This window comes from Nothobranchius furzeri, chromosome 17 (assembly GCF_043380555.1).
Source record: "Nothobranchius furzeri strain GRZ-AD chromosome 17, NfurGRZ-RIMD1, whole genome shotgun sequence".
Taxonomy (NCBI): domain Eukaryota; kingdom Metazoa; phylum Chordata; class Actinopteri; order Cyprinodontiformes; family Nothobranchiidae; genus Nothobranchius; species Nothobranchius furzeri.
This window is the reverse complement of record NC_091757.1, coordinates 33,613,082-33,638,507: the sequence shown is the minus strand read 5'-3', so window position 1 is coordinate 33,638,507 and position 25,426 is coordinate 33,613,082. Positions and strand designations below refer to the sequence as shown.

General features: G+C 43.1%; 1 protein-coding gene across 1 annotated transcript; it reads left to right on the top strand.

Annotated features, from left to right (window-relative positions):
- The first annotated feature begins 616 nt into the window (after positions 1-616).
- Positions 617-25,426, top strand: lrrc75ba (leucine rich repeat containing 75Ba). Its single transcript, XM_015972060.3, has 4 exons — positions 617-1,213; positions 9,889-10,017; positions 10,706-10,818; positions 21,199-25,426. The coding sequence occupies exons 1-4, from the start codon at positions 941-943 to the stop codon at positions 21,806-21,808; spliced, it is 1,125 nt and encodes a 374-aa protein (XP_015827546.1). The 5' UTR covers positions 617-940; the 3' UTR covers positions 21,809-25,426.

The window sequence follows — 25,426 nt, the reverse complement described above, 5'->3', positions numbered from 1 at the left end:
TATTTTTATTTATACAACATATTCTAAAACAAAACATATATAAAATTAAAAAATATAAAGTTAAATGTCAATAACTGGATCAAGAAAAATAGCATTACAGAAAAACAGACCTAAATCCGACATTTGGATTTGAACAAGGAAGGCAGCTGTAGTCGTGTGCTGGTTTTGCTGTTAAGTACAGAAAATGTTACAAGCTGAATTTTTCCATCTCCAGAGGTAGGTACTAAATAGGCCATTTACTATTCGTGGCAGTCTAAATTCGCTACAGGCTATTTGTTTAAACACTTGAGGCCTATAAGTGTTAGATGTTGCTTTATTATTCAGATTAGATTGTGCAGCATGCTCCAGTGATCTATAACAGGATTATTTAAACTGAATAATAAAACTGTTTATTCTTTTACAATCGGCGCCCCATACAAACGCTCTGAAGGGAGAGACAATCAGAGGACCTTCGCAGGTGTTCCACATCGATCTCATGGGATATTAAAATTTCACACTGACAATCCTAATTATTTCCTTCTGCCGTGGAGCTACTCTGAAGATTTCCATCTCTGGGAGGAGAGACGCGCAGCATGCTCCAAGCGCTGTGATTGGTCAGACGCTTCACGTTACACGAAACAAAACAGCAGCGTACAGTAGAGACGGGCGGGGGGCGAAGCGTCAGGATCCTCATCGTGATGAGCATCGCAGGGACACAAACATCCAAAGTGTGACCGATGCGTGAGAAAGTGGGGATTGATTTGGTTGTTAGGGCTGAAGCTGGTGAGTGTTTCTGCACCGGATCCACCGAGTCAAGCAACAACGCGGCGTCAGACGGCGACGCCGTTTTCCAACATCCACCGAGCAGCATCACTGGCGGCGGGAGAAATTCACAAACAGGGGCTGGTCATGGGCTTGTACTTTTGGTAACACAGCATCATAAACAATCTCGCCGTCCACCATGGGTTCCAGACTGAGCAGGCAGGGCAGCCTGGACAACGAGAATTTCTCCAAGAAGCAACGCAAGCCCCTGGATAGCACCGGACAGAGCGGCAGGGGCGGAGGGGACTTTCTGTTTGCACTGATGCTGAAATCCGACAAACTACCTGGGATGCTGCGGAAGAGCAACCACAGCCCCTACGTGAGGAGAGTGGCGTGGATCAAGGAGATCCAGAAGCTGCTCCGTGAACGCAGAATGGAGCAGGCGACAGACGTGCTCAAACTACTGAGGAAGGTGAGGTGGGAGCTGCAGGCAGGGGAGCATAAAGTCGGAGAAGTGTGTGTGTGTGTGTGTGTGTGTGTGTGTGTGTGTGTGTGTGTGTGTGTGTGTGTGTGTGTGTGTGTGTGTGTGTGTGTGTGTGTGTGTGTGTGTGTGTGTGTGTGTGTGCAGAGGCGGTTTTACCATTAGGCATAGGTAGGCGGCCGCCCGGGGCCCCCTTGTGTTGGGGGGCCTCCTAGCCCTAACCGCCGGCACCCCTCTGTTAATGCCACAATATTCTTATTACCAACCTGTCGCTGCAGACGGTGTCGGTACAGTATCTGCTCGGGTGCAAGATCGGCTCGGGGTCCTTCGACTCCCGATGACGTCAAAGTACGGCAAACCGACTCGGACAAAATGCACTACACATCTATACTGTTGGAAAGAATTTAGCACTTTCGTTATTAAAATAATGTTTCTTAAGACATAAGTTTGTGTTTATAATGGTATTTGTAAAATAAAACACTATTTCTTATATATCTTATTCATAATGTTGAACTCCTCTTTGAGCACATCCCTTGGCTTGAAGAATCATAGGTATTAGCAACACCTGTGAAATTGTATTTGCAGGAAAGAAGTGTGTCCCGTTTATTTAAGTATTTTGTGTTTAGAGTTGTTGACGTCTTGTCATAGACTGTAGCTGCTAGCCAAAACTCTGGAGTTAAAAGTTTTCTGGCTTTACTAAAAAACCTGTCTGTACTTATTTGATTGATGGTATTTTTACTTTCTATTGGACTCCAAATGTAATCATTTGGCACGTTTGTAATTCATAATTTGCAATAATGTAATCAGCGATATTAGCATTAGCATTCCTATGGGTTTTTCCATGTATATTAGCATTGCGCTCACCACTCGCTGCCAAATTGCAGCCTTTGAGATTAGAAAATCTCCTGGCTTTACTAAAATACCTGTCTGTACTTATTTGATTGATGGTATTTTTACTTTCTTTAAGACTCCAAATGTAATCATTTGGCACGTTTCTAATTCATAATTTGTAATAATGTAATCGGCGATATTAGCATTAGCATTCCTATGGGTTTTTCCATGTATATTAGCATTACGCTAACCACTCGCTGCCAAATTGAAGCCTTTGAGATTAGAAAATCTCCTTTTGTCACATCGCAATTTAATTGCACATGCAGTTAATCGTTCAGCCCTAATATACATGCAGCGCTATGCTAAAAGTGTATTTTCAAAGAGGTAATGATGGATTTCTTTGTAAAAGTTGTCCATCTTTCCAATAGAAAGATTTGCCTGGACCAACGTAACGTGATAACAACGTAACGTGATTACGTATTTCCGTAAGGTTCATGTTCAGCCAATCAACTGCTTAGACGTCATCGGCAGTCGACGGACCCCGAGCCGATCTTGCACCCGAGCAGATCCTGTACCGACAACGGCATTGGACATGCTTCTCGTTACCATAATGCCTGAACCGTTCAAGATATTAAAATTCCAAAAGTGCTGAAAAGATTAAAAATGGGGCTTTTCGTGCATATACAATACATTACGGTAGCCACCGGGATTCCCTGTCTTGAGCGCAACGAATCACAATTCAGAGACGTGCTGAGTTTGTCATCCAGAATGCTCCGTTTTATAACTTTTGAATGGCTGATCAGATTCAAAAAATCCCAACGGTTCCTAAAAGTACATAAAAAACAGCTTTCCAACGATCTATAGCATGAAGCAATCAGAGTTAGGGAAAATATTGCTACGAGGGGAAATCTTGCTGTACAGCCTGATTGAAACGGAGAGCAGCGCCGCGGTGAAAGCGGATAACGGAACGGGGAAGCTAATTAGCATAAAAAGCCTGCATGAAATTATGGAAATGCCTCAAAGAAAATCAACTCAATCTATTAGGTGCCCCAAAAGTATGGCGTTTAAAGCGTGCCACAACCCGTGCACGCGCATTGGGTCCACAGCGCGCGTGTGAACGGGACTCGCGAGCGAAAATACACATGGCAGCGCGCGCGTGAACGGGACTCGCGAGCGAAAATATACATGGCGAGAGGTCATTTGTGCACTGAGAGGGAGCAAACTGTGTCTGTGAGCGCACAAGGATGTGCACAAGTGACAAACCTGCGTGCGCGCGTTGCCAACGAGCACACGGCAGAGGAAAACGTGCGCGCGCGGCAGCCTCTCTGCGCGCTCGGCAGCCTCTGCGCGCTCGGTTTCTAATTCCACTCGCTCGGCTGTGAGGAGTTTTGGCACTCTGGAGGCGTGGCCTGTGGCAGATCTTCCCTGTCCTCTGAGTGGTTAGTTTACCCCGCAGTTTACTCTATAGCTATCTATATAAAAAAATCTGAGATTCAGCAGTTGCTGTCATAGCTCAGCTGGGAGAGCGGGTGACTCTCACTCTGGAGGATCCAGGTTCGAGTCCGGCCAAGGAACATAGAGTTGATGTCATAATATTCTTTCCTAATTCCTGTGATATTATTTTACAGTTGTGACCGTTCAACTGTCATTAAACGTCCGAATGTTTGCTGGGCAGTGTTTTAAAAAGTGCACATAAGCTAGATGGTTTTAACCAGGTAAAAATAGACTTGTGGGTGTAGGTATGTTCAAGTTTAAAAAGTTCTTGCCTCATTAATGTATTGCTTATTTTTTTCAGCATTTAATTGACAAATTATCCTTTCAAATAATTAATTGATGAGTTACGTAATTGTCCATTTAGAATTGTTGAATTGACTGAGTCAAGTTTGGTGCACTTTATATATTTCAAAACATGTTTTTTTTAATGATGCATATAAATAATTTTAATGTTAATTTATTGAAATATTTCTATTTTTTCATTACCTCACCCTTGTTTTGACAAAAACAAGACCTTGCTGGATAATATCACGGAGAAACTATTTGTTCACAGTACATGGCTCAGTGAGGATCTGTGTACCAAAGGAGGAGATACTCAGAAATCTGTCTGCAGATTGTTACAACCCAGACTGGAAGTGGTGGGCTGTAATAAGAAAGGAGACCAAACAGAGGAGTGGGGGGTTCAACAACTGATTTATTTAACCAAAGTAAGGATTTACTAAACTGGACCCAATGCGCGTGCACGGGTTGTGGCACGGGTCTGACGCGATACAAAAGACTTATATCTGAAGTCAGTGACCACAAAGGACAGATCTCCAGTGAACCAGGGTATGAATGTTTGTTGAGTATTTATTTTTTTATTTGAACAACCCTCAACTATTTGCTAATTGTAAGATTCAGCTTCATTCCAGCATTATTTATCTTTTTACAATAAATAATTACATTTGCTAACACAAAAATTTTTGGTATAGCAGTGCACGGTGTGCCAGAGAAGCACCCCATGGCGGTATGAGGTGTGCAGGACTCTGCCTGCAGCTGGAGAGAAACTGCTTAAAGGTCTACCACATCAAATAAAAACGTCTGAAAGTTTACAAAAATAAATGGTCTTAAAACTGCTAAAAATGATACCAAAGTTCACACTTTTTAAAGAATAGATGCATTACAGTTCAAAGTTTAAATTGTTCATTCCAAATTGTTTGCCCCAAGTCATTTTGAAGTTCCTGTTCAGTAATAACTGTAAAAAATTCAAATCTGTTTTTTTTTTTTTGGTTTTTTCACTTTTAAGCTGATTTTTAAAGGCTTTAATAGAAATACATTCTAAATACAAACCATACACTGAAAGCTGAGGTTGTTCTGAAAAAAGAAGAGTTACACACACTTTGTACTTTTTATTACAATTTTACAACCACAAGATTAAAAAAATACCAGGCAGCCCTGTTATAATTATGGTCATAAGAGGGTTATTAAGATGGCGATGCACAAACAGGAAGTGATTAGTAGTCATTCCACTCCAATCCAGTTGGTGGCGGTAATGCACCAAATGGTTTGTTGCCAAGTGCCATAAGACCACAAATAAGAAGAAGAAGAAGAGAGGCAGGAGCATTTGTAACAAACTCAAAGCGATAGTCAAAACTAAGCATGAAATGGAGTTATCCTAGTGGCTCCAATAACAGAAAAAAGCTGCTTGCTTCATAAAAGCTTTTATTTTCACTTCTGAAAGTGACGTCGTTTTTCTATGTATTCATCAAAAGGAAGCAGAAAGGAAAGACAATGGAAAATGTTCAAAGGGAGGAAAACAAACCAAAATAGAAAATAGAAAAAAATAACGAAGGCAAAAGCACAGGAACACTGACAGGAAAAAAAAAGCAGAGCAAATATTGAAAGCGCTCAAAGGGAGGGAAATACAGGAAAAAAGAGGAGGACTAATAAAAAGGGAAAATAACTCATGTCAGAAGAGGGGAGAGTTTCGCAAATCCAGTTAAAGGTAAGATTGTTGAAAATTTTGTGTAAGGGGCCCCATGTCTGTGTTCGCCTTGGGCCCCCATATTTCTAAATCCGCCTCTGTCTGTCTGTCTGTCTGTCTGTGTGTGTGTGTGTGTGTGTGTGTGTGTGTGTGTGTGTGTGTGTGTGTGTGTGTGTGTGTGTGTGTGCGCGCGCTTAATTCTGCATAAGCCCCTAGAGCAACAGATGAGCACTAATGTATTTTGTTATGTGTAGGCTCTCCTCCTTGTCCTCTGACCTCTGACCCTAATCATTGCATTACATTATGCTTGACCATAATCCATCTCATCTCCCTCTCCTATAAGTTACTGTACATGTGTGACCTGGCCTCGTGTGTCTTCCTCTGCTTGTTTGTATGAAAAGTAGGCCAGTCTCAGTGCAGTGTACTTGTGACACACTGATTTGTGCATCATGTGACTCACTGGTTCACTCACCCTGAGTAAACGTGCTCTCTGTTGACATGAGATTTGAAAGGATGGTCTCTAAATGGGACTCCAGTGTGTGAGTCATTGCTTTACCCTTAATTTCTCTGACTCTAGGTGAGATGTGTATTTCCACATACGCCACACATGAACCGAGCCCCATTCTCTGCTTTTGTTTGTCCTCTGCAGCCAGAACTTGTCCTCTGGCTGCTCTAATGCTCGCATTACTGTGACATGCCCTCTTTATCCCTCTCAACGTTTAATGTTTATCTCCACTGCAGCAACAATTTAGACCCCGCAGTTCTGCTTTCTCTAAATGTGATGTTGCTCCAAAAGGTTAATCAAGGAAGCAAATGTGTGAAAAGCTCAAGCACTGCCGGCACTGCTGTTTTCATCTGTTTCAGACAATTTCACACAAGTCATATTCCTTTTTCCTAATCCACCAAGTGCATCATATCTAAAATGTTAGCAGCTCAAATAAAAACATGCACTGCTGTATTTATTAATCTATCTGGGGTTTTATTTGATTTTTTTTAGATTTTGACACAGCTGCAGCTTACTACTATAGTTGTGACCTAGTAAACTGTGGTATTAAAATCTGTAGAAAAAAAGAATCCAAGCTGAAACAGCATCCTTTGGGAGCTCATTTGTTTGCTTGCCCACCAGCCTCTCCTCTGTCCTCTGGATATCACCCTGTCCAATATTAATTAGTCAGAAGTCTGGAAACAGAAGCAGCCTTCTTAATCCAGACAATAAGCTGCATGACAGCCACACCACGAGGAACGTATAGACTAACCCCCTGTACACAAAGCTTATTAGATGAGCTTTATTTTTATCCTGTCTTGCATCACAACAACTTTAAGACATTATGCTGGGAGACTTTGAAAGGCATTTGCAGAGAGCCCTTCTCCAGATTTAGATCAGAGATTTTCTGCAGATGTGAGGAAAGGGATGTGTTCCTTCATGTCACGATTGCAAGCGACAATTGATCATGTCTGAACGCAGACAGACGAGAGATATTTTTACAACTTACTGCTCAGAAGCTGCTTTGCCTCCTCTTTGGGTTCAGTCTGTGTTTACTGTTGCCCTTGTTAAAATGGGAGCTGCCAGCCTCCCACTCAAACTGTCCATTATAATCGTTGCTGAATGCGAGAGAAAATTAATGTGATACTTTTGTGCATGTGCTTGTCCAGGTGAGGGTTCACACTGTACAGTGAGTCTCAGTGGCTTTCCTTTCTCATTAAATGTGCACAAGCTGCACAAGCGCCTGTCATTTGCCTCGTTAGGACCTTGAGGTCGGACATGTCGATGAGGGCAAATTGTACAGCTCGATTCACACAGCTGCACCACTGACTGCTGTTTGCCCCATCCCTCTAAAGACTGTCTGACATATTTTGTTGTTTCTGTCAGCTGTTTCTTTGCAAATAAATAGAATTTATCTGAAACATTTAGCAGTGATATTCTAGCAGAGAACCCCTGATCATGTACCTTAGAGATGTGCACACAATCTCAATCCCATTCTCAATCGCTGGGTTGGTGCCCTCGGACTCCATGAGGCTCTGCGATGCTGCTGCTTTGGGCCCTGGCTAGATGGGCTGGGGTCTCCATGCCCTGGGTGGCATTTTGGCAACAGAGATACCTATTGGGACCAGTGGGGGAGCTGGCTCCCTGAAGGACTTAGTCCAACCAGCCATTCCTCCCCATCCCCACACATTTTTCTCCTCCTGCTCCCTCACATCATCACACAAACATGCACATAGGACCTTGAGGGCTGGACAAGTCAGGGGGTGCAGGTATGGACCCCATTTCCGCATTCCTGTGGTAACCTGCCCCCCAATTTTATTCGCACCTTAAACACTTCCACCAATGACATTCCACGCAAACACACACTTAGGGCCTTGGGAATAAGCACATTCAACGGCATTTGGCAGGGGGATATTTCAGCCTCATCCCGAGTGCCGGTGCCCACTTCCAATTTTAAACTGCACTTAGACACTGAGGGCTGTGGGTGCAAGTGGGGTGGGGTGGTGGCATCAGCTGGCGTAGGCCAGACGATGCCCGCACTGCCCGCTCACCACAGCCATGGAATACACCTCATCAACACGCACTAACACTGTATTGGAGCAGGCGGAGGGAGACTAGGAATCTTAGCACACCTCTGTTGTCGCTTGGCTTCCCGGGGCTGGAGGCTAGGAGGGAGATCTGGCCATCTGGTTGGGGTCTGGGGTGGTGGGTTGCTTTGCTCAGCGTTGGGCGGGGGAGCCTGTTCATCAGCACCCCAGCAGAAAGGGTCGAAGTCTGGGAACCAGTAATGGTTGTACCCCATTTGCAGCAGTACCGGGACCAGAGTGAATAGGGTGTGTATGGGGAGCATGAGTGGGTGTCCGGCGTGCATTTTTGTAAGTCTTTGGTTGTATGTGTATGTGTGAGCATGAGGGAGGAAGTGTGTGACTGTGTTTGTGTATGACTGTATATGTCAGGTGGGGCCTTTGACTCCTCTCTTCTCCTGGGACTTCTTTTGATGATATAGATCTTCATCTCCCCTCCCCCTGCCACACCTGGTGTGGAGTGCGGTGCCTTGGTCTGCCTGGGTCGTGGCTCCTGGGTCAGGGGGTTTAAGATTTATGGGGTCTGCCTGATCAATCCCGGTGGCTGCCTGGTGGGATCTGGGTCCCTGGGCTCTGCTGGGTCCCCGGTGGGGGTGGTCGCCCCTGGGTCCTGGGTTGCTGGGTCCCGGGCTCGGCCGGCTGGGGGATGGGAGGCTGCGGGCGGGCCTGTGGGCTTGCCGCTGATATCTCCCTGGACTCTGCGGGCCGCTGGTTGTGGCCCCCCGAGGCTATCCTCTGCAACTCTCGAGGGGGGCAGGGGCTTTTCTGGTCGCAGTCTCCTTGGGGTCCCTGTGCTCTGGGGCAGCTCCTTGATCTCTGGGACTTGGAGCTCCCTCTGTACCCTGCACATCTTTGGGGGGCAGATCTGTGGCCCCTCACACTCTCTACTGAACGCTCCTATAGAGAAACCTTACATAAACAAGCATGTGAACACACACAGGTGCTCACATGGTGCTCTCATAAGTATGGACTTGGGCACGTTCAACACATGTCTTAAGGCTGTGGTTGGCACTAAATGCACTGAGATTTATTATCGTGTGATTGTTCAGTAAAACAATGTTGATTATATGTTTCCTCATCAAGTTGACGCTGTGATAGCTTGCTCCCGTTGTATTGTTGTGTGTCCCTTTTTGTTGTTTGTTGTTCTCTTTCTGCAGGTCTAGAAGCAGACTCTTGTTCATCATTGATTGTTTATTTTTGTGGACCCCCCCCCCCCCACACACACACACACCTTTTGTCTCTTCCTTTCTCTTTCACCTCTGTCTCCGTGTCTGGTCGGAATTAAAAAGCATTCAAAAACAATAACAATAAAGTTTTAAGTATCAGGCGTGACATTAAAAGCAGACGCTTTGATGCTCCACCTGAGAGTAAATCTGTAAGGCTTGTTACCAGCATTCAGACATCAATTCTGTTTGCTTCACAGCCAGACAGGACACAGAAAAAAAATCAATTAAAAAAATAAGAGATGTACACACAAGAATAGATTCAGTGAAGTGTTGAAAACTGTTAACTCTGAGACATGAAGGTGGGATTATATATGCCAAATATTCCTAGTAACTCCCCTCTCACCATCCACGGTAGATGAAAGACTCTTGTCTTTTAGTAAATATTTAAAACAGAACTCTTCTTTTATGCCTCCATTTGGAGTCACCATGCCCTTCTCACGGAAAGCACCTATTTCTCCTCCTGATAGATTTTTCTGTCCAACACAAAGCCAAACTGTCTTTTGTAAAATTTCTTATGATATCTTTCTACTGTCAGAGCATTTTTCTATATTTCTGATTTCTTCTTTTTTATCTATATTTGGCAGGACCTGGGTTTGGAAGGCACCTCGCTAAACGACATCTTGTACAAAAACGCTGCTTTCCTTAACCTTGTGGATCCAATCTCACATGAGCTGCTGCTCAGCTTGGCTCGGGAGATGCAATGTCCAAAGAAGGTGGGAGATTTCCTCATTCCTAAAAATATTTGTCTTATTTTTATTAAATTCAGGCCTGATTTTAGCGTTTTATGAAGGGGCGCTTTCTATTTATATTTCCTTTGAAAAGTGCTTTTCTGCAGACATATGTTACATGCAGATGCAGTTGGTAGTTCATTAAACTCTTGAAATGATTGCTCTTTGTTTAAACGTTCCAAACCCATAACATAATAATTTTTCAAATAAATATGAATTTGCATACAAGAGGCCGAGTATATAACAAATTAAATCCTGCACAATTCATTATTTTGTGGCGAAAGCAACAGTAACAGGTAGTTTCAACAGGATACTGAGCTCAATTGACCGGCTGTTATCCTTTTCTGTGCTAAATCTCTCTTCTCTTTTGTGCTTCCTGTGTTTTCCCCCTCGTGTACTCTGCATGTGATTAGATTTTCTGGCTCCAGTGAGGCAACTAAATTGAGTTTTTTTCAGCAGTAGCTCAAGGCTTCAGGAATAGTAATGTATACATATATATATATATATATATATATATATATATATATATATATATATATATCATGAACATACATTTCATGATTTAAAACATCAGTAGCTGGATATAATTACATGCTAAGTTGTTGTCTCCAGTGCACATGAGCAGAAAACGTCTTAGAGTTGTTGCTTTATCTCTTTCTATTCTTCTGAACAGGACGCAGACATAATAAAGTCTTCGGATAAGATTTGCAGACAGCTGATCTACCACCTGACCCCGCACTCAAAGTGGCTGCGGCAGAGCATGTCCAGACGGAAATCCCAGGCCTGGTAAGCTCTCCTGACCAGACATCCAGTCTGTAATAAATGTGCAGCTCTGCACAACAGAGAGTGGAGCTCCACTCCACGATGAGCAGCAACAGAGATTTCCACCTCTGCAGCTGACATTGAAACAGGACAGAGCTGGCCACGGGCTGACCTGGCAAGAACACCATGGCAGTCACAGCTGTCAGTAATATCTCTTTTTAAGTGCTATTTGGGTTGTTTTTTCCTTCGAACTGGCAGGAAGCACGTCCATCTGTTTACTGGAGGAAATCTGAGAGTCAAATCAAAATGTAAATGAAGGAGCGAGCTGCATTTGATGTTCAAATGTTGACTGCAGAATCAGTTTGTAGAGAAATAATCTTTGCTTGATAAACAATCCTGTTTCTGAAGAGAAATAGACTCTTGCTTTTGTAATTGCGTATTCCCCAGCTAGCTAGACACTGAAAACCATTGATTTATATTCTGGACAGGAAACTACCGAAGGAAACAATGCCAGCAACAGAACATCAGACAGGTTTATTGTGAGTCAGTCTACCAACAAAATAAGCAGACAAAAGCTAAGACACATTCATCAGGATCGAGTGGGATCAGACACTTAGCTGACAACCCCTACCAGCTGTGCTTTGTTGTGCTTGTTGACGTCTAATTCAGACTTGAAGAGAAAAGATCAAAAGATTTTTTTGACAACCACAGTGTCTTTAACACTGTAGATACGTTATTTGGCAAAGATCCTGTAGCTGAAGAGCATTTTTTTACTCAGTCATGTTGGTTTTATACATCTTAAGATTGGGCATGGGCTCAGACCAGAAGATAATCATCAACACATTTAAAAGCCTGCACATCACCTGCTGCCTTTCAGAAAACCAAATGATGACAAATGATTGAGTAGGACTCAGTTTTGGTCAAGATCTTGAAAATAATGACAGATGATGTCACAAGATCTTGTGTGATCTGTGAACACTCATACGTTGAGGTTGACTCTCTGTAACAAAATGTTTCAAATCTGTGAAACTGACTGAGTTACGGTCATTTAGGACGCCATTAGTTACCACAGTGTTGCGTGAATATTTGTTCTCCACAAATGACCCATCCCCTGGTGGTGTGGTGAACTGCAGACATGGCTGCACTCGGGAACCTTTTGGTGGTTTAACCCCCCCAATTGAACCCCTTAATGCTGAGTGTGTAGCAGGGAGGCACCGGGCCCCATTTTTAAAGTCTTTATTATGATCCAATTATGGATTTGAACCCATGAACTCCCAGTCTTAAGGCGGATGCTCATACTTCTAGACCTCTGAGCTTAGTGATTCATAAGACAGGGGCAACTGTAGCTCAGGAAGAGGTAGAGCATGTTGTCCAGCTCCTGGAAGAGAATGCTGCTGTTGCGTCTTTGAGCAAGACACTTCCTCCTCCTTGCTTGCCTGTGGTCAGAATGACCGGTGGCGCCAGTGCTCGGCAGCCTCGGCTCTGTCAGTGCACCCCAGGGCAGCTGTGGCTACATCATAGCTCATCACCACCATGGTCCTGTGACTGACTGGGTTGTAAAGTGCCTTGGGGGGTTCCAGGACTCTGTATTCAGAAACAGCTCGGTCCCTTTTAATGCCACTAGATTGTTCCTCCCTTCATTATCCAGCATTAGCTACAAACATCAAATAATGCTTGCAATGTTATGGCTGAAATTCATATCAGAATCTCACTAATCCCAGTAATCTACGGAATTAGTTGTTTTGGGATTTTTTACTTATATTTTTTCTAATAATTAAGTAGGATAACAATAGGCTTGACAAGAGCGCGGCCCAGTGTTGCTGCTTAGCCGCTCTCTTGTTTCACTAGTATTTGCACTTGCCTATTGTTTTCACATTTTTTCCATCTCTTATTCCATCAGCCCTAGTTGGCCTTCAGATCGGGTGTTTTTTAATCCTCTGAAGCAACATGATTAAGTGTCTGTTGAGCAGGAGTTTTTTCACCACCCCAAAACCTGTTTGGTGCTTTTGGGTTCAAGAAGCTCTGTCAAACTTGTGTTGTGAAAACGAGAGACAACAGAAGAGTTGGACTTTTTGGGAAACAGCAGAATCAGTTTGATATTCACTGCCAATGCCATCATTATTAATGCACACTGCGATCTACAGGGACTGATTCTCAGCAGCAACACTGACTAGAGTACACAGGAGTATTCGTTTGTTACTATGTGTTTTATTCCTTTATTTAGCCGAGGGAGAAAACTCATTGAATTGAACTCAATGGAAGGCAGAACAAGGACAAACCAAACGAATACACACAGTGTATGTTGCAATGAAAGTGCAAAGTCAGACACTAAAAACAGTAGAGTTAAGTTTTTTCATTTAACAAACTAGCAAGATTCGATAATTGAAGTGACAATGTGTAGGTTTTACCATTAGTTTCTGGAAATGTCCATTAAAATTTTGTTGTAAATGAATTAAAAGATACCCAGTTGATGAAAAATATTGGCGGTTTCATAACATATGACCTTAAAAATCGGGTCTAAAATACATGAGAGTGGGTCTAAGGATGTTTCTCAATGTCAAGACGCCTGGCCTTGCGAGGCAATGTCTTGCGAGGTCAGGCGCCTTGCTTATGAAGACACTGACCTTCCTTGGTCAAAGAAAATGGTTAAATGGAACAGACTTACATCACGTGGCCGCGGCTTCCACGGCGGTCACGTAACATCACGTGACACGAGAGACTATGTTATATTTCATACGCATAAGTTTCAATGCAAATATATAACAATCCTTTTACTTTTTAAATTGTGTAAATATTTGTTCAATTAAATATATAAGCGAGTTAATACCTGCTGGCCACCGAAGCTGCAACTACTAAGCAACTAACCAACTGTAGATAACTTCTTTTGATCTAAAAAAACATTTGAAATTAGTTGACTTACTTTTAAACTTGAAATTTGCCGCAGAAGTAGCTGCCAGCTTCTGATCCGCTGCACAGCTAGCTAAATGGCTAACAAACGGAGAACACACACCTCGTTAGAACATTAACATTGGAACACACCTTGGTGGTTCCTGATGACTTATCTCCTAGGCAACCAGGACGGGGCAAAGATATCAAGGCGAGGTTCCTTGGCATTGAGAAACACCCTAAGTCTCTGGGCAATGCCATGTTGGATGCCATGTTTTCTTCTACGGAAGCCCATGAGGATAAAATGCATTTACTGGTTTGTAGCAAATGGTGATAAAACTTTCTGCATTAATGAAGGTTGTTGTTTTACACATTTACTTCTTCACTCGTTGCCAGTAATGAAAAGGAATCTGATGGCAACATCCCAATGACTTCTCCTCGCTCAACGACGCTACTCCTCAGCATGGACGTAATTTTCACTTTAGAAGTGGGGGGGACACGGGGGGTAGGGTGGGGGTGGGGGGGATTTTTACAGTATGCTCTAATGGGAAACAGGCTTCAACATAAACGGTTGTTTTCCGCTTGGTCCTAGAGCTCAACCAGTGTCAATTTAATATAGCGTAATATTGTTTTTGGATGGTAAAAAGTGCAGGGGTCAAAACTTGACTTCGGAAAAAGTGGGGGGGACATGTCCCCCCTGTCCCCCCCCCCCAAATTACGTCCATGCTCCTCAGGGCTATGTTTACACATCTAAATCCCGCGGGGAGGCGGTCTCGCTGTAATTCATCGCTAGAGTTGGAAAGTCATCTCTGTGCCTGTCCCTCTGCTCAGCTCTATGGAGTGCCTGGCGCTTCAGCTCCCTGTACCCACTCCCACCATCATTGCTGTTATTTACCGTTCCCGTAAACCACATCCTGACTTTCTATCCCTGTTTGCTTCACTCCTAGCCCATTTATCCACTCTGTCATCCAAAATAATGCTGCTGGGTGACTTCAATATTAACATGGACGATAACACGCTCCCCATCACTAAGGACTTTTCTTCATGTCTCCATAGTCATGGATTTCACCAACACATCAATATTCCGACCCACAACAAAAGACACATCCTAGACTTAATCTGCTGCTCCGGTCTCACTCCTCTCAACTGCTTAGCTACTGATCTCCACATATCCGACCACTTCTTTCTTTCATTTTCTCTCCAACTACCTGTTAGCCGTACTAAGACACCACGTCTTATTCATTTTAGGAAAATCAACTACATCAATCTAGACACTCTCTCTTCACATCTTTCAACTATTAACTTCACTGACAAACTATCCTCTCCTGATGAACTGACTAACCACTACAATTCCAGCCTCCAAAACATCCTTGACACCTTGGCTCCATTAAAAACCTGTACTGTCTGTTTTTCCACCTTTGCCCCCGGTTCACATCTAACCTCAGAACATTAAAAGCTGAAGGGCACCAGCTGGAGCGCCTCTACAAGAGAACGGGCCTCTCTGTTCACAAAGACCTGTACATCGCCCACCTAGCCCGTTATAAGGATTCTATTTCTTTTACCAAATCAGATTACTACTCCAGTCTCATCAACTATAACAACGGAAACTCCAAAACTCTTTTCTCAGTCCTCCATAAACTTTTCAATTCTCCCTCTATACTACCCCCTCACTTCTACTCCACTGACACCTGTAATAGCATCCTTTCCTTTTTAACCATAAAATCACCCAAATCCACCAGAGTCTTAGCCCGGCTGACCCCCACATACTTCCCCCTGACAATCTCACGTTCTCTGAATCCTTCTCAGACTTCTCAGTTCCTGATGCCTCTTGTATCTCGGATTTAATATGCAAATCCAAGCCCACCACCTGTCAGCTTGACCCACTCCCATCTTCCTTGGTTAAATCCTGCCTCTCATCCCTGTTACCCTTCATTTGCTCCATCATTCATGCCTCCCTCCAGACTGGGATCATTCCCTCAGCCTTTAAAACTGCAGCTCTAACCCCACTTCTCAAAAAGCCCGGATCAGACCCCTACAACTTTAATAACCTTCGCCCCATCTCCAAATTATCTCTAAGATACTTGAAAAAGTTGTTGCTAAACAACTGCACTCTCATCTATCCAGCAACTCCCTCTACGAAGTCTTCCAGTCTGGTTTCCGCCCCCACCACAGCACAGAAACGGCTCTGATCAAAATCACAAACGACCTCCTTCTTGCAGCAGACTCAGGCCAGATTTCCATCCTCATCCTACTCGATCTCAGTGCAGCATTTGACACCATCTCACACATAGTTCTACTCCATAGACTATCCACCATCGGCATTTCAAAAACTCCTCTAAATTGGTTCAAATCTTATCTATCTAATCGCACGCAATTTGTCCAACTGCGTACCTTCCACTCTAACCCCAAGCCAGTTACCTCTGGAGTTCCTCAGGGCTCCGTCTTAGGTCCCCTTCTCTTCATAGTCTACTTACTCCCACTTGGCAAAATCTTCAGGAAATTTAATATTCATTTTCACTGCTACGCCGATGACACCCAGCTCTACTTCTCTACCCAACCAAACCCCCTGCTCCCTTCATCCTCCCTTCTCAGTTGCCTCACCGAAGTCAAATCCTGGTTTTCTTCTAACTTTCTACAGCTCAGTAGTAATAAGACTGAGATCCTCCTCACTGGCACCAAGTCATCTCTATCCAAGACCAGTTCATTCTCACTCAGCTTCGACAACACCACACTTCTCCCCACCGCCAAAGCTAAGAGCTTGGGTGTCATCTTAGACAACACCTTATCCTTCATTCCTCATATTAACAACACAATAAAAACTGCTTATTTTCATCTTCGCAATATCAATCGGCTCCGCCCCTCCCTCAGTCAGCACTCCACTGCTATTTTGGTCCACAGCCTGGTCACCAGTCGCATCGATTACTGTAATGCCCTCCTCTCTGGTCTCCCTCTAAAATCACTCAACAAGTTACAGTTAGTCCAAAATTCAGCTGCCCGGATAATCACCAAGACCTTCACTTTTGATCACATTACCCCTGTCCTGCAACAACTTCACTGGCTCCCTGTCAAATACAGAATTGACTATAAGATACTTCTTCATGCCTTTAAAGCCGTCTAAAATCTCGCTCCCCCATATCTTTCTAATCTCCTCCACATTGTCACTCCCACTCGCTCTCTCCGATCATCATCTTCACCTTCCCTGTCTGTTCCTCGCACTCATCTCACTACTATGGGAGCCAGAGCTTTCAGCCACTCAGCTCCAAAACTCTGGAACACTCTACCGCCTGACCTCTGCAATATAAACTCCTTCTCAACCTTCAAGTCTCAACTCAAAACTCACATGTTCCGCCTGGCTTACTCACTGTAACTGTCCTCCTTCCGTCTACTCTTTTTAGTCTATTATCCATTGCACTGCTCCGACTCTACCCTTGGGAATCACTCTTAGCATTTATTTCTTGTTGTTTGTATTGCTTGCTTGTTATATTTTGTCTTGTTCAGTGACCTTGAGAGATTTGAAAAGCGCTTGAAATAAAATGTATTATTATTATGATGATGATGATGTTCTTGTTGTTTTGCTGGAGGTTGTGCTCCCAGGGATTTTTGACCATAATTAGCATAATCTAACAAAGGTAGAAATGAGCCGTTTACAAGGTTCAAATTATAGGGGAGCTGGGAGTGTGCACAAACATGAACTAGCACACACACCCCTATGTCTGAATAAAGAAGGAAACACTTTGTGAGCTGGTTTAGACAGTGTTTAGGCTGCTTACCCATGCAAATTTAAAACTAAGAACATTCTGTGCAAATGTGCTGAAACCCAACTCGTGTTTTGCTTCAAAAGAAAGCGGATCAGGACATAATTTTATTCCAGTTTTCAGATTAGTTTTTGTACCTGACCACATTGACAATGTTTTGTTGTTCAATAAGCTTCTTAACTTTGATGTTTGAGTCCTCAAAGCACACGGCACATAACTAACAGCTTGTCGCTTAGAGACAATGTTCTCATTCATTTGCACGAGTAAATCATTGAACGATTCTCAGTGAAACTGAATCTTCTTCAACTCAAGGATGAGGCATGTCATGGCTCTGTTCTCAGGTCTGTGAGAGTTTCTTTGTCCAAAAGGATGTGCTCAGAGCAGTAATAACCCCAGTGGGGGGCTGATAAGAACCCTAACCCTAAAATGTTATTAATAATGATTCTGTTTCCTTTTACTAGTCAGCACACTCACAATACACACAGTTAAAAGGCTTTTTCAGAGTTTCTCATTTAGAATTTTACTATGATTTTCTTGAATTAATATCCTTAAAATAAGTATTTCAATAAATAACAGGTGCAGCTTTGTCAAATCCAGCTGAGATACGGACTAAGGAGGTGAACTCCATGTAAAACATTTACCATGTAAATTAACCTTGATTATCTAATTGTGTACATCCAACTACATAAATGTTCTTGTTCAGATTGTGCTCTACTATCAGTGTTAAACAACAAATGACCATTTATTTGTTATCAGTGTCACCTTTGTATTTCTGCCTTAGGATTATACTAGAAGACAGGTAGGTGGCTCCCAAAAAGGGCATCTCAAACTATGTGTGTGTGTGTGTGTGTGTGTGTGTGTGTGTGTGTGTGTGTGTGTGTGTGTGTGTGTGTGTGTGTGTGTGTGTGTGTGTGTGTCTATCTGTTGCTCCCTGAACTCCAACAGATGATTCCATCTGAAAAGAAGCAGGTAGTGTGATCAAACTATTAAGGCCTGCAGAGAAGGCTCTTCCAAGACTATTAGGATTGTTTTGCCTCTAGTCAAGATGAGGTTTCTGTCTCTAGGCCAAATACAGCTTTTGATCATCCAGAGAAGCCAATTAACATCTAGTTCAGTCTGGATTTAGAAGCTGAGTTTTACCTTTTTTTAAATGAATCTCTACAAAACGTCTGGCCTTTAACCCTTTACCATGGTTTTGAAATGAATGAGCAAATTCTGCTGAGAGTGCAACCATTTCCAACGTGGTCATAAAAACACTTCAAAGCATCATAAGTTACAGGCATTGCAGTGGATGTCCCTGTAAGTCACCAGGCACCCGAGGATGCTTTAATTCACACTGACACTGCTTCAGCATTAGAGCTGGAGTTAAACATGCTGCGTTTGCTGGGGTGGGCGGAGATGGGCACCGGCAAATGGAACTGACGAAGAACAAAAGGCCAAAGGAGAATATAAATTATATCAATGTTTTCATCTGCAGCATAAATCAGGTGCCAATACACCTGAAGGCATTGGAAAGATGGGAAGAGGCCTGAAGCAAGCAAACACAAGGCAGATGAGCTCCGTGTACTACAGAATTATCTAGATCATTTACCGTTGTTGCTAGTTAACACAAACATCTAATCAGCCAATCAGATGGCTGCAGCTCAATATATTTAGACATCTAGATGTGTTGACAAGTTCTAACTGAGCATCAGAATGGAGAAGAAAGGAGGTTTAAGAAACTTTGATTGTCACATTTAGTACCAGACAGGCTGGCCGGAGTCGCTCAGAAGCTGCAAATCTATAAGGTTTTGAACCCACAATTATCTCTACAGTGTACAGACAATGGTCTGGAGTAGAGAAAATATCCAGTGAGCAGCAGCTGTGTTGATGAAAATGTCTCATTGAGGTAAGAGGAGAATGTTCTGAGGAGACCGATTCTATATGACAGAAAAGCAACAGCAGCTTAAATGACCACTGGTTCCTTCCACAGTCTACAGAACAACATCTCTGAACCACAGCACCTTTCTCCAGATGGACCACAGCAGCAGAGGACCACACGAGGTGTCACTCCTGTCACCTTAGAGTAGGAACACACAGGATAACCACAATTAGACCACAGGAAAGTGGAAAAACCTTTCCTAGTCTGATGAGTCTGGATATTAGCTGCAACATTCAGATAGTTGGGTCAAAATTTGGTGTCAGCAACATGAAAGCATGGATCCATCCTGCTTTGTATCAGTGTTCAGGCTCCTGCTGCTAGTGTGATGGTTTTGGGGAAAGGTTCTTGACTCACTTTGGGTCCTCCAGTACCAATTGAGCCTTGTTTACCAATTGAGCCTGGTTTAAACACAACAGCCTATTGTTTGTAACTACGTCCATCCCTTTAAGACACAGTAGACCCGTCTTCTGACAGCTACTTCCAATAGGATAATGCATCATGTCAAAAAGCTCCGATCATCTCTAACTAGCTTTCTGATCATGACGAGGAGTTCACTGGACTCCGGTAACCTCCACAATCACCAGATCTCAATCCAGTCCATAGCCTTCGGGATGTGGTGGAATAGGAAGAGGAATCTCATCCTGGATGGAACTGTGTGATGCTGTCCTGTTAATATGGACCAGAATTCCTGAGGAACCTTCACAACACCTTGTTGAATCTAGCAGTTCTGAAGGCAGAATGTGCTCTAGCCCTTTTAAGTTGTGATTAATAAAGTGGCCAATGTATGTATGGCAACATAGAACCTTTCCTTAGTCTGATTTATGGAATGCTGGGAGCTAATACTGCACTAGTGATGATTTAAAGCTTAAAAAATTAGTTCTTCTCTTAACATCAATCAAATGTGAAGCAATGTGAACTATTTATCTGATTAGCCATTCATTATTTTATTAATCATAATTCTGACTTGCAGTTTAGTGTTTATATATTTGAGTGATTTCTCTTGGATCAGAAAACTTATTTTATAGCATATTATAGAAAGGAGGAGTGTAGCTGAGAGAGGTAGGAGCGGGGCAGCAGGAACAACACCAAGCTCAGCCGAAGGCGTGCAGATGTTCCTCTCCTTGTGGAGGGCAGCTGGAAGGAGACGCAAGAAGAGACTGGAGAGGATCGGGCTGTGTGACAACTGACCAAATAATTAGAAAAAAACCCCGATTAAAATGGCTACCTGTTCGCTCTGCCTGATTATGTTTGAGCTTTACTAAACAAATGCACCCATTAGCATCATTTTATCACAGGCTTAAAAAATGTTCATAATAACTGATTTCAACTACTTACAGATAGAAGCTACAAATAACACTGCTGGTTTACTGCTTTTCTTTCATCACGGGTGCAAAAGTCTAAATAACTAGAAAAAATGCTCAATATTTTATTAAAATAAGTAAATAACATAAATGGATGGCGTTGTTTCATTTTTTGACAGGTGTCATCAGAGGACATCTTGCAAAACCTACATATATTTATTTTATCTCTTTTCTTTATATAAATAAAAAAGCCCAATGTCGCCAGTGTGGGTAAATCCTCGTCTTCCACAACGTTTTGGCTTCCGGTTCTTTCGGCTTTAAACCTAAGCTGCTGATTTGTTCAGATAGTTTGGCTCCTAAATCCTCATCCTGGAGACTCTGAATCAGCCCTCTGCTCTGAATCCACCATACCACGATGTGTTTACTGCATCCACGGCTCAGCTAAAGATGTGTAACCCTCTAGTATTTTAAACTTCTGTTGCAAGTACATATTGAAAGGTCATTTAATAATTCCAGTCTTTCTTCTCATGTTACTCAACAGCCTGAAGACAACTCTGCAGAAAAAGCTGTCCGGCGACAGCATTGACTTGTCTGGAATCCCTCTGTCCACTCGTGACGTCCGACAAGTTGCCTTCTATGTCCAAAACAACAGGGACAGTTTAGTGGCCGTAGACGTCAGCTTCACCGAACTCAGTGATGACAACCTGAGGCTCCTCCTGCCTCTTCTTGCCTCCCTACCCAAACTCGGTACTCTGGCTCTGAATGGGAACCGACTTACCCTGGCTATACTCAAAGACCTCACTGAAATGCTCAAAGACCCCAAAAAGTTCTCCAGCCTGGCATGGATCGACCTGGGCAACAACGTGGATATTTTTACCATGCCTCAGCCGCTGCTGGTTGCCCTGCGTCGGCGCTGCAGTCTCAAGAGCAGTCTGCCAACAATCTACGAATACACAGAGGGTCAGCCTTACTCTTACCACCTTGAGACCTCTATTGAGGAGCCCAGCCACTATGAGGAGGAAGAAGAGGAGGACGTAGAGGAAGAGAATGAAGAGGAGGAGGATGTGGAGTGTAAATTTGAGTTGGAGCCGTGGGGTTTAGGGGAGAAGCAATTATCCAAAAATTTCACTCTTCACTACTGTGAGAGGTGATGGAGTGCTTCCTGTCCAAGATTTCTTCAGCTGTGGTTGAAATGATGTCCCACAGCACTCAGTTACCTCCTTTTCCCTCTTGCCCTCTCACCACGAGCCCAGTCACCTTTAGAGGCCCAACACGGCTACCAAGCTACTCCTAACCATCTCTGAGTTAACCCACACAAGACAGTGACATTGAAGTGGAGGCAAACTTACTGTGTTGGTGGATGGTGCTCTTGGGAATAAGATGCGGTTTCATTGGAGGGGGGCTGGAAGAGTTAATGAACCAGTGGTCCCTCTTTCTGTCACTCTCTCTGTGTGTGTGTGTGACAGTGGCAGCCAAGGAGCCAGTTTCAAAAGGATTTATATCAGAGGGTTGGATGAAGGAGTCGCATCCCGGCAGCAGCTGAAGAGGAGCTGAAGTTAGTTTGGAAAGTGATGGTCCCTCTGGGTTGTCTACCAGGACTGAGAATGTCTCTGTCGGGCAGAGGGCCTAGCTCCACATTGTGTGTTCTCTGTTAATCTCTCAACAAAAGCTATGACACAAGTTCAACAGACTATACAGCCGGCACGCCACCACGTGACTCCGGCAAAAGTGCTTGGTCGACTTTTTGCGGGTCCCCCCCCCATTCCAAATGTTCACTTGTGAATGCTCCGGTGTAGATGGAAAGTGAGGACACCAAACAAAACATCTGTTGTGTTTCCACTGTTTTTTTTTTTTGCGCACTTTAGAGAACCGGACGCTTTGACCATTTTGAGCCGATCACACTGCCTGCCTTGGAGAGATTAATATCTTCCATGAAGCCATCAGGCTGTCCTGATGACATTGTACCAGCCAGACTCTTCCAGGAGGTTCTTCCAGTGGTAGCCCCTCATGTGCTCAACATTATTAACTCCAGCCTTGTTTCGGGAATTATACCCTCTGTTTTTAAACATGCCGTGCTTCAACCACTACTGAAAAAATCAGGCCTAGACCCAACTGACCTCGGGAACTTTCGCCCCATTTCAAAGCTCTCCTTCTTGTCAAAAGTGATGGAAAAGGTGGTTTATAATCAAATTATGCCACATCTGAACAATTTTGGGGTCTTGGATAAATTCCAGTCTGGTTTTAGACAATATCACAGCACAGAATCCGCTCACATCAGGGTTTTTAATGACATTATTTTAGCCACTGATTCCGGTTCCCATGTTGCCCTGGTAATGTTGGACCTCTCAGCTGCATTTGACACAGTTGACCATGACATTTTATTGTCCCGCCTTGAGAATTTGGTCGGTATTAAGGGATCCGCGCTTGACTGGTTCTGCTCCTACTTTGATAACAGGTCTATTAGAGTTAGAATGGACGACTGTTCATCTCCCTCTGCTGCTCTTCCTTGGGGCGTTCCACAGGGGTCTATCCTCGGCCCCCTTTTATTTAGCATTTATATTATTCCACTGGGACTAATCTTCAGGAAGTTTAACATTAACTTTCATCTTTATGCGGACGACTGCCAGATTTATGTTCCATTGAAGGCTTTTACCTCCATCCAGCCGCTCCTTGACTGCCTGAGTGAGGTTAAGGACTGGCTGTCAGCAAATTTTCTGCTCCTGAATGATTTTAAGACCGAGTTTATTGTTTTTACTCCTAATGGCTTGTCTTCCTCCGCTCCTGATTTTTCTGCTCTTCCTTTTAAAATTAGTCAAACAATTGTTAATCTTGGAATTAAAATGGATGTGGCTCTAAAAATGGACCCTCACGTTAATCAAATGGTTAAATCATGTTTTTATCAGCTGAGACGTCTTTCCAAACTAAAACCCATTCTGAATCGGCGCCACCTCGAGACAACCATTCACGCTTTCATCACCTCAAGGTTGGACTACTCCAATGCAATTCTGTTTGGCATTTCAAAAGCCGCATTATCTCGCCTTCAGCTGATACAAAATGCGACAGCAAGATTTCTGACCAATACTGGCCGTTGGCAGCACATCACTCCCATTTTAGCAAGACTTCACTGGCTTCCTGTGCACTACCGTATACGTTTTAAAATTTTATTGTTTGATTTTAAGGCACTGAATGGCTTAGCACCACCCTACATATCCGAGTTACTCACTCCTTATGTGCCAGGCAGGACTCTCCGTTCAGGTGACCTACACCTATTAAAGATTCCCCGTCAACGCTGCAAAACCCGTGGTGAACGAGCTTTTTCTGTCTGCGCTCCAAAACTCTGGAATGATCTCCCGCTGCATATCAGACTCTCCTCCTCCATTGGGGTTTTTAAGTCTCACTTAAAGACTTACTTTTATTCTCTTGCTTTTACTACCGAGCTATTTTATCGATGGTTTATTTACACTGTTCTTTTACTGATTTTATTGACTTCTCATTGTTGGTTCTTTGTGTTTTGCTCTAGTTGTTTTATTCTTTTATATTATTCTTTTAACCTTATATGTTTTTACCCCTGTACAGCACTTTGGTCAGCTCACATGCTGTTTTTAAATGTGCTTTATCAAATAAATGGAATGGAATGGAATGGAATGGAACAAAGCAATCTTAGAAGGCAACAAGTAGGGCTTGACAATGAATAGCTGTCACTGATTGTTTTTGTACTCGCCAAAGCGATTCATCTCTTTCTAACTGTTGAGATGCTTATGTGATAAACACAGTCTCTTAAGCATTCATGACACTAACACTAACTTGATTTGGTTCACTGAGTTAAAGCAGTGCCCAAATGACCTTTTACTGCCATTTGTTTCTACAGGTGTTGTTGTTTCTGTCTGATGTTGCTGTACATCAGTGACCCTGTGTTTTTTGACTGTTATCTATCTGTTATAGTGTCTGTAGTGGCACATAAGGAAGAAATGGGATGAGCAAAACAGTGCAGACCACTTCGAGGCACTGTAGCGTTAGCATTTCTCTTTCACCCTTGCATATACTCTGTGTACATTGCTCATACTTAAACATTTGCAAAGCAGAACCTGCTAATTTAACTCTCATCGTGTCGTTTAGCACATCTTTGTGTCAAACAACAAAAAAATGGTCTCAGATGTCAGACTTTAGATATTAAAAAACAACAGGGATCAGAAAAATAAAGCTTTTAATTATCTGTAGTTTCTTGATTTCTGGTGCTTTTTCCTTTTAAATCCTGCCATCTGAGGCTGTTTGGTTTGAAGTCTGAAGATTTTCTCTTGAGACTGGCGGATGTCCTAAAAGGACATCAGTCTCATGGCTGATGATTGTTAGAAGGATCACTAAAATTTCACCAGATGTATAATAAATGTGTTAATCTGTGTTATGTGTTTGTAACAGTTGCTTCCGTAATTATTCGCATACTAGTTTTGGAGTTTTGTGTCTCGTCTGACTCCGTAATTGTAATAATCAGTAATTATGAAGCTGAGCCCAACGACCTCTGGTAGCTGGTTTGAGCAGTAGATAAAAAAGTAGGTGTGGCTGATTGGATAATGCAATAAGGAGGAGGAAAATAGCTCAGTAAATGTTATTTAGAGTAGACACCATTAACGTGGAATGTTTCATTTGAATGTTGTAATGGACAAAGCTCCTGTGTCTACTTGCTTTGTGTTTTGTCTGTTTAACTCTTCTGTGTTGTGTTCTCTGTATATTTGGTCCATGCCAAATGACTCCCAGTAAAAGATTCACTCTAA

Bases quoted from the DNA above. Each gene is read 5' to 3' on its own strand.
- lrrc75ba (XM_015972060.3), top strand. From the start codon at position 941: ATGGGTTCCAGACTGAGCAGGCAGGGCAGCCTGGACAACGAGAATTTC. The intron at 1,214-9,888 runs GTGAGGTGGGAG...TATATTTGGCAG, and splicing joins TGCTCAAACTACTGAGGAAG to GACCTGGGTTTGGAAGGCAC. The intron at 10,819-21,198 runs GTAAGCTCTCCT...GTTACTCAACAG, and splicing joins AGACGGAAATCCCAGGCCTG to CCTGAAGACAACTCTGCAGA.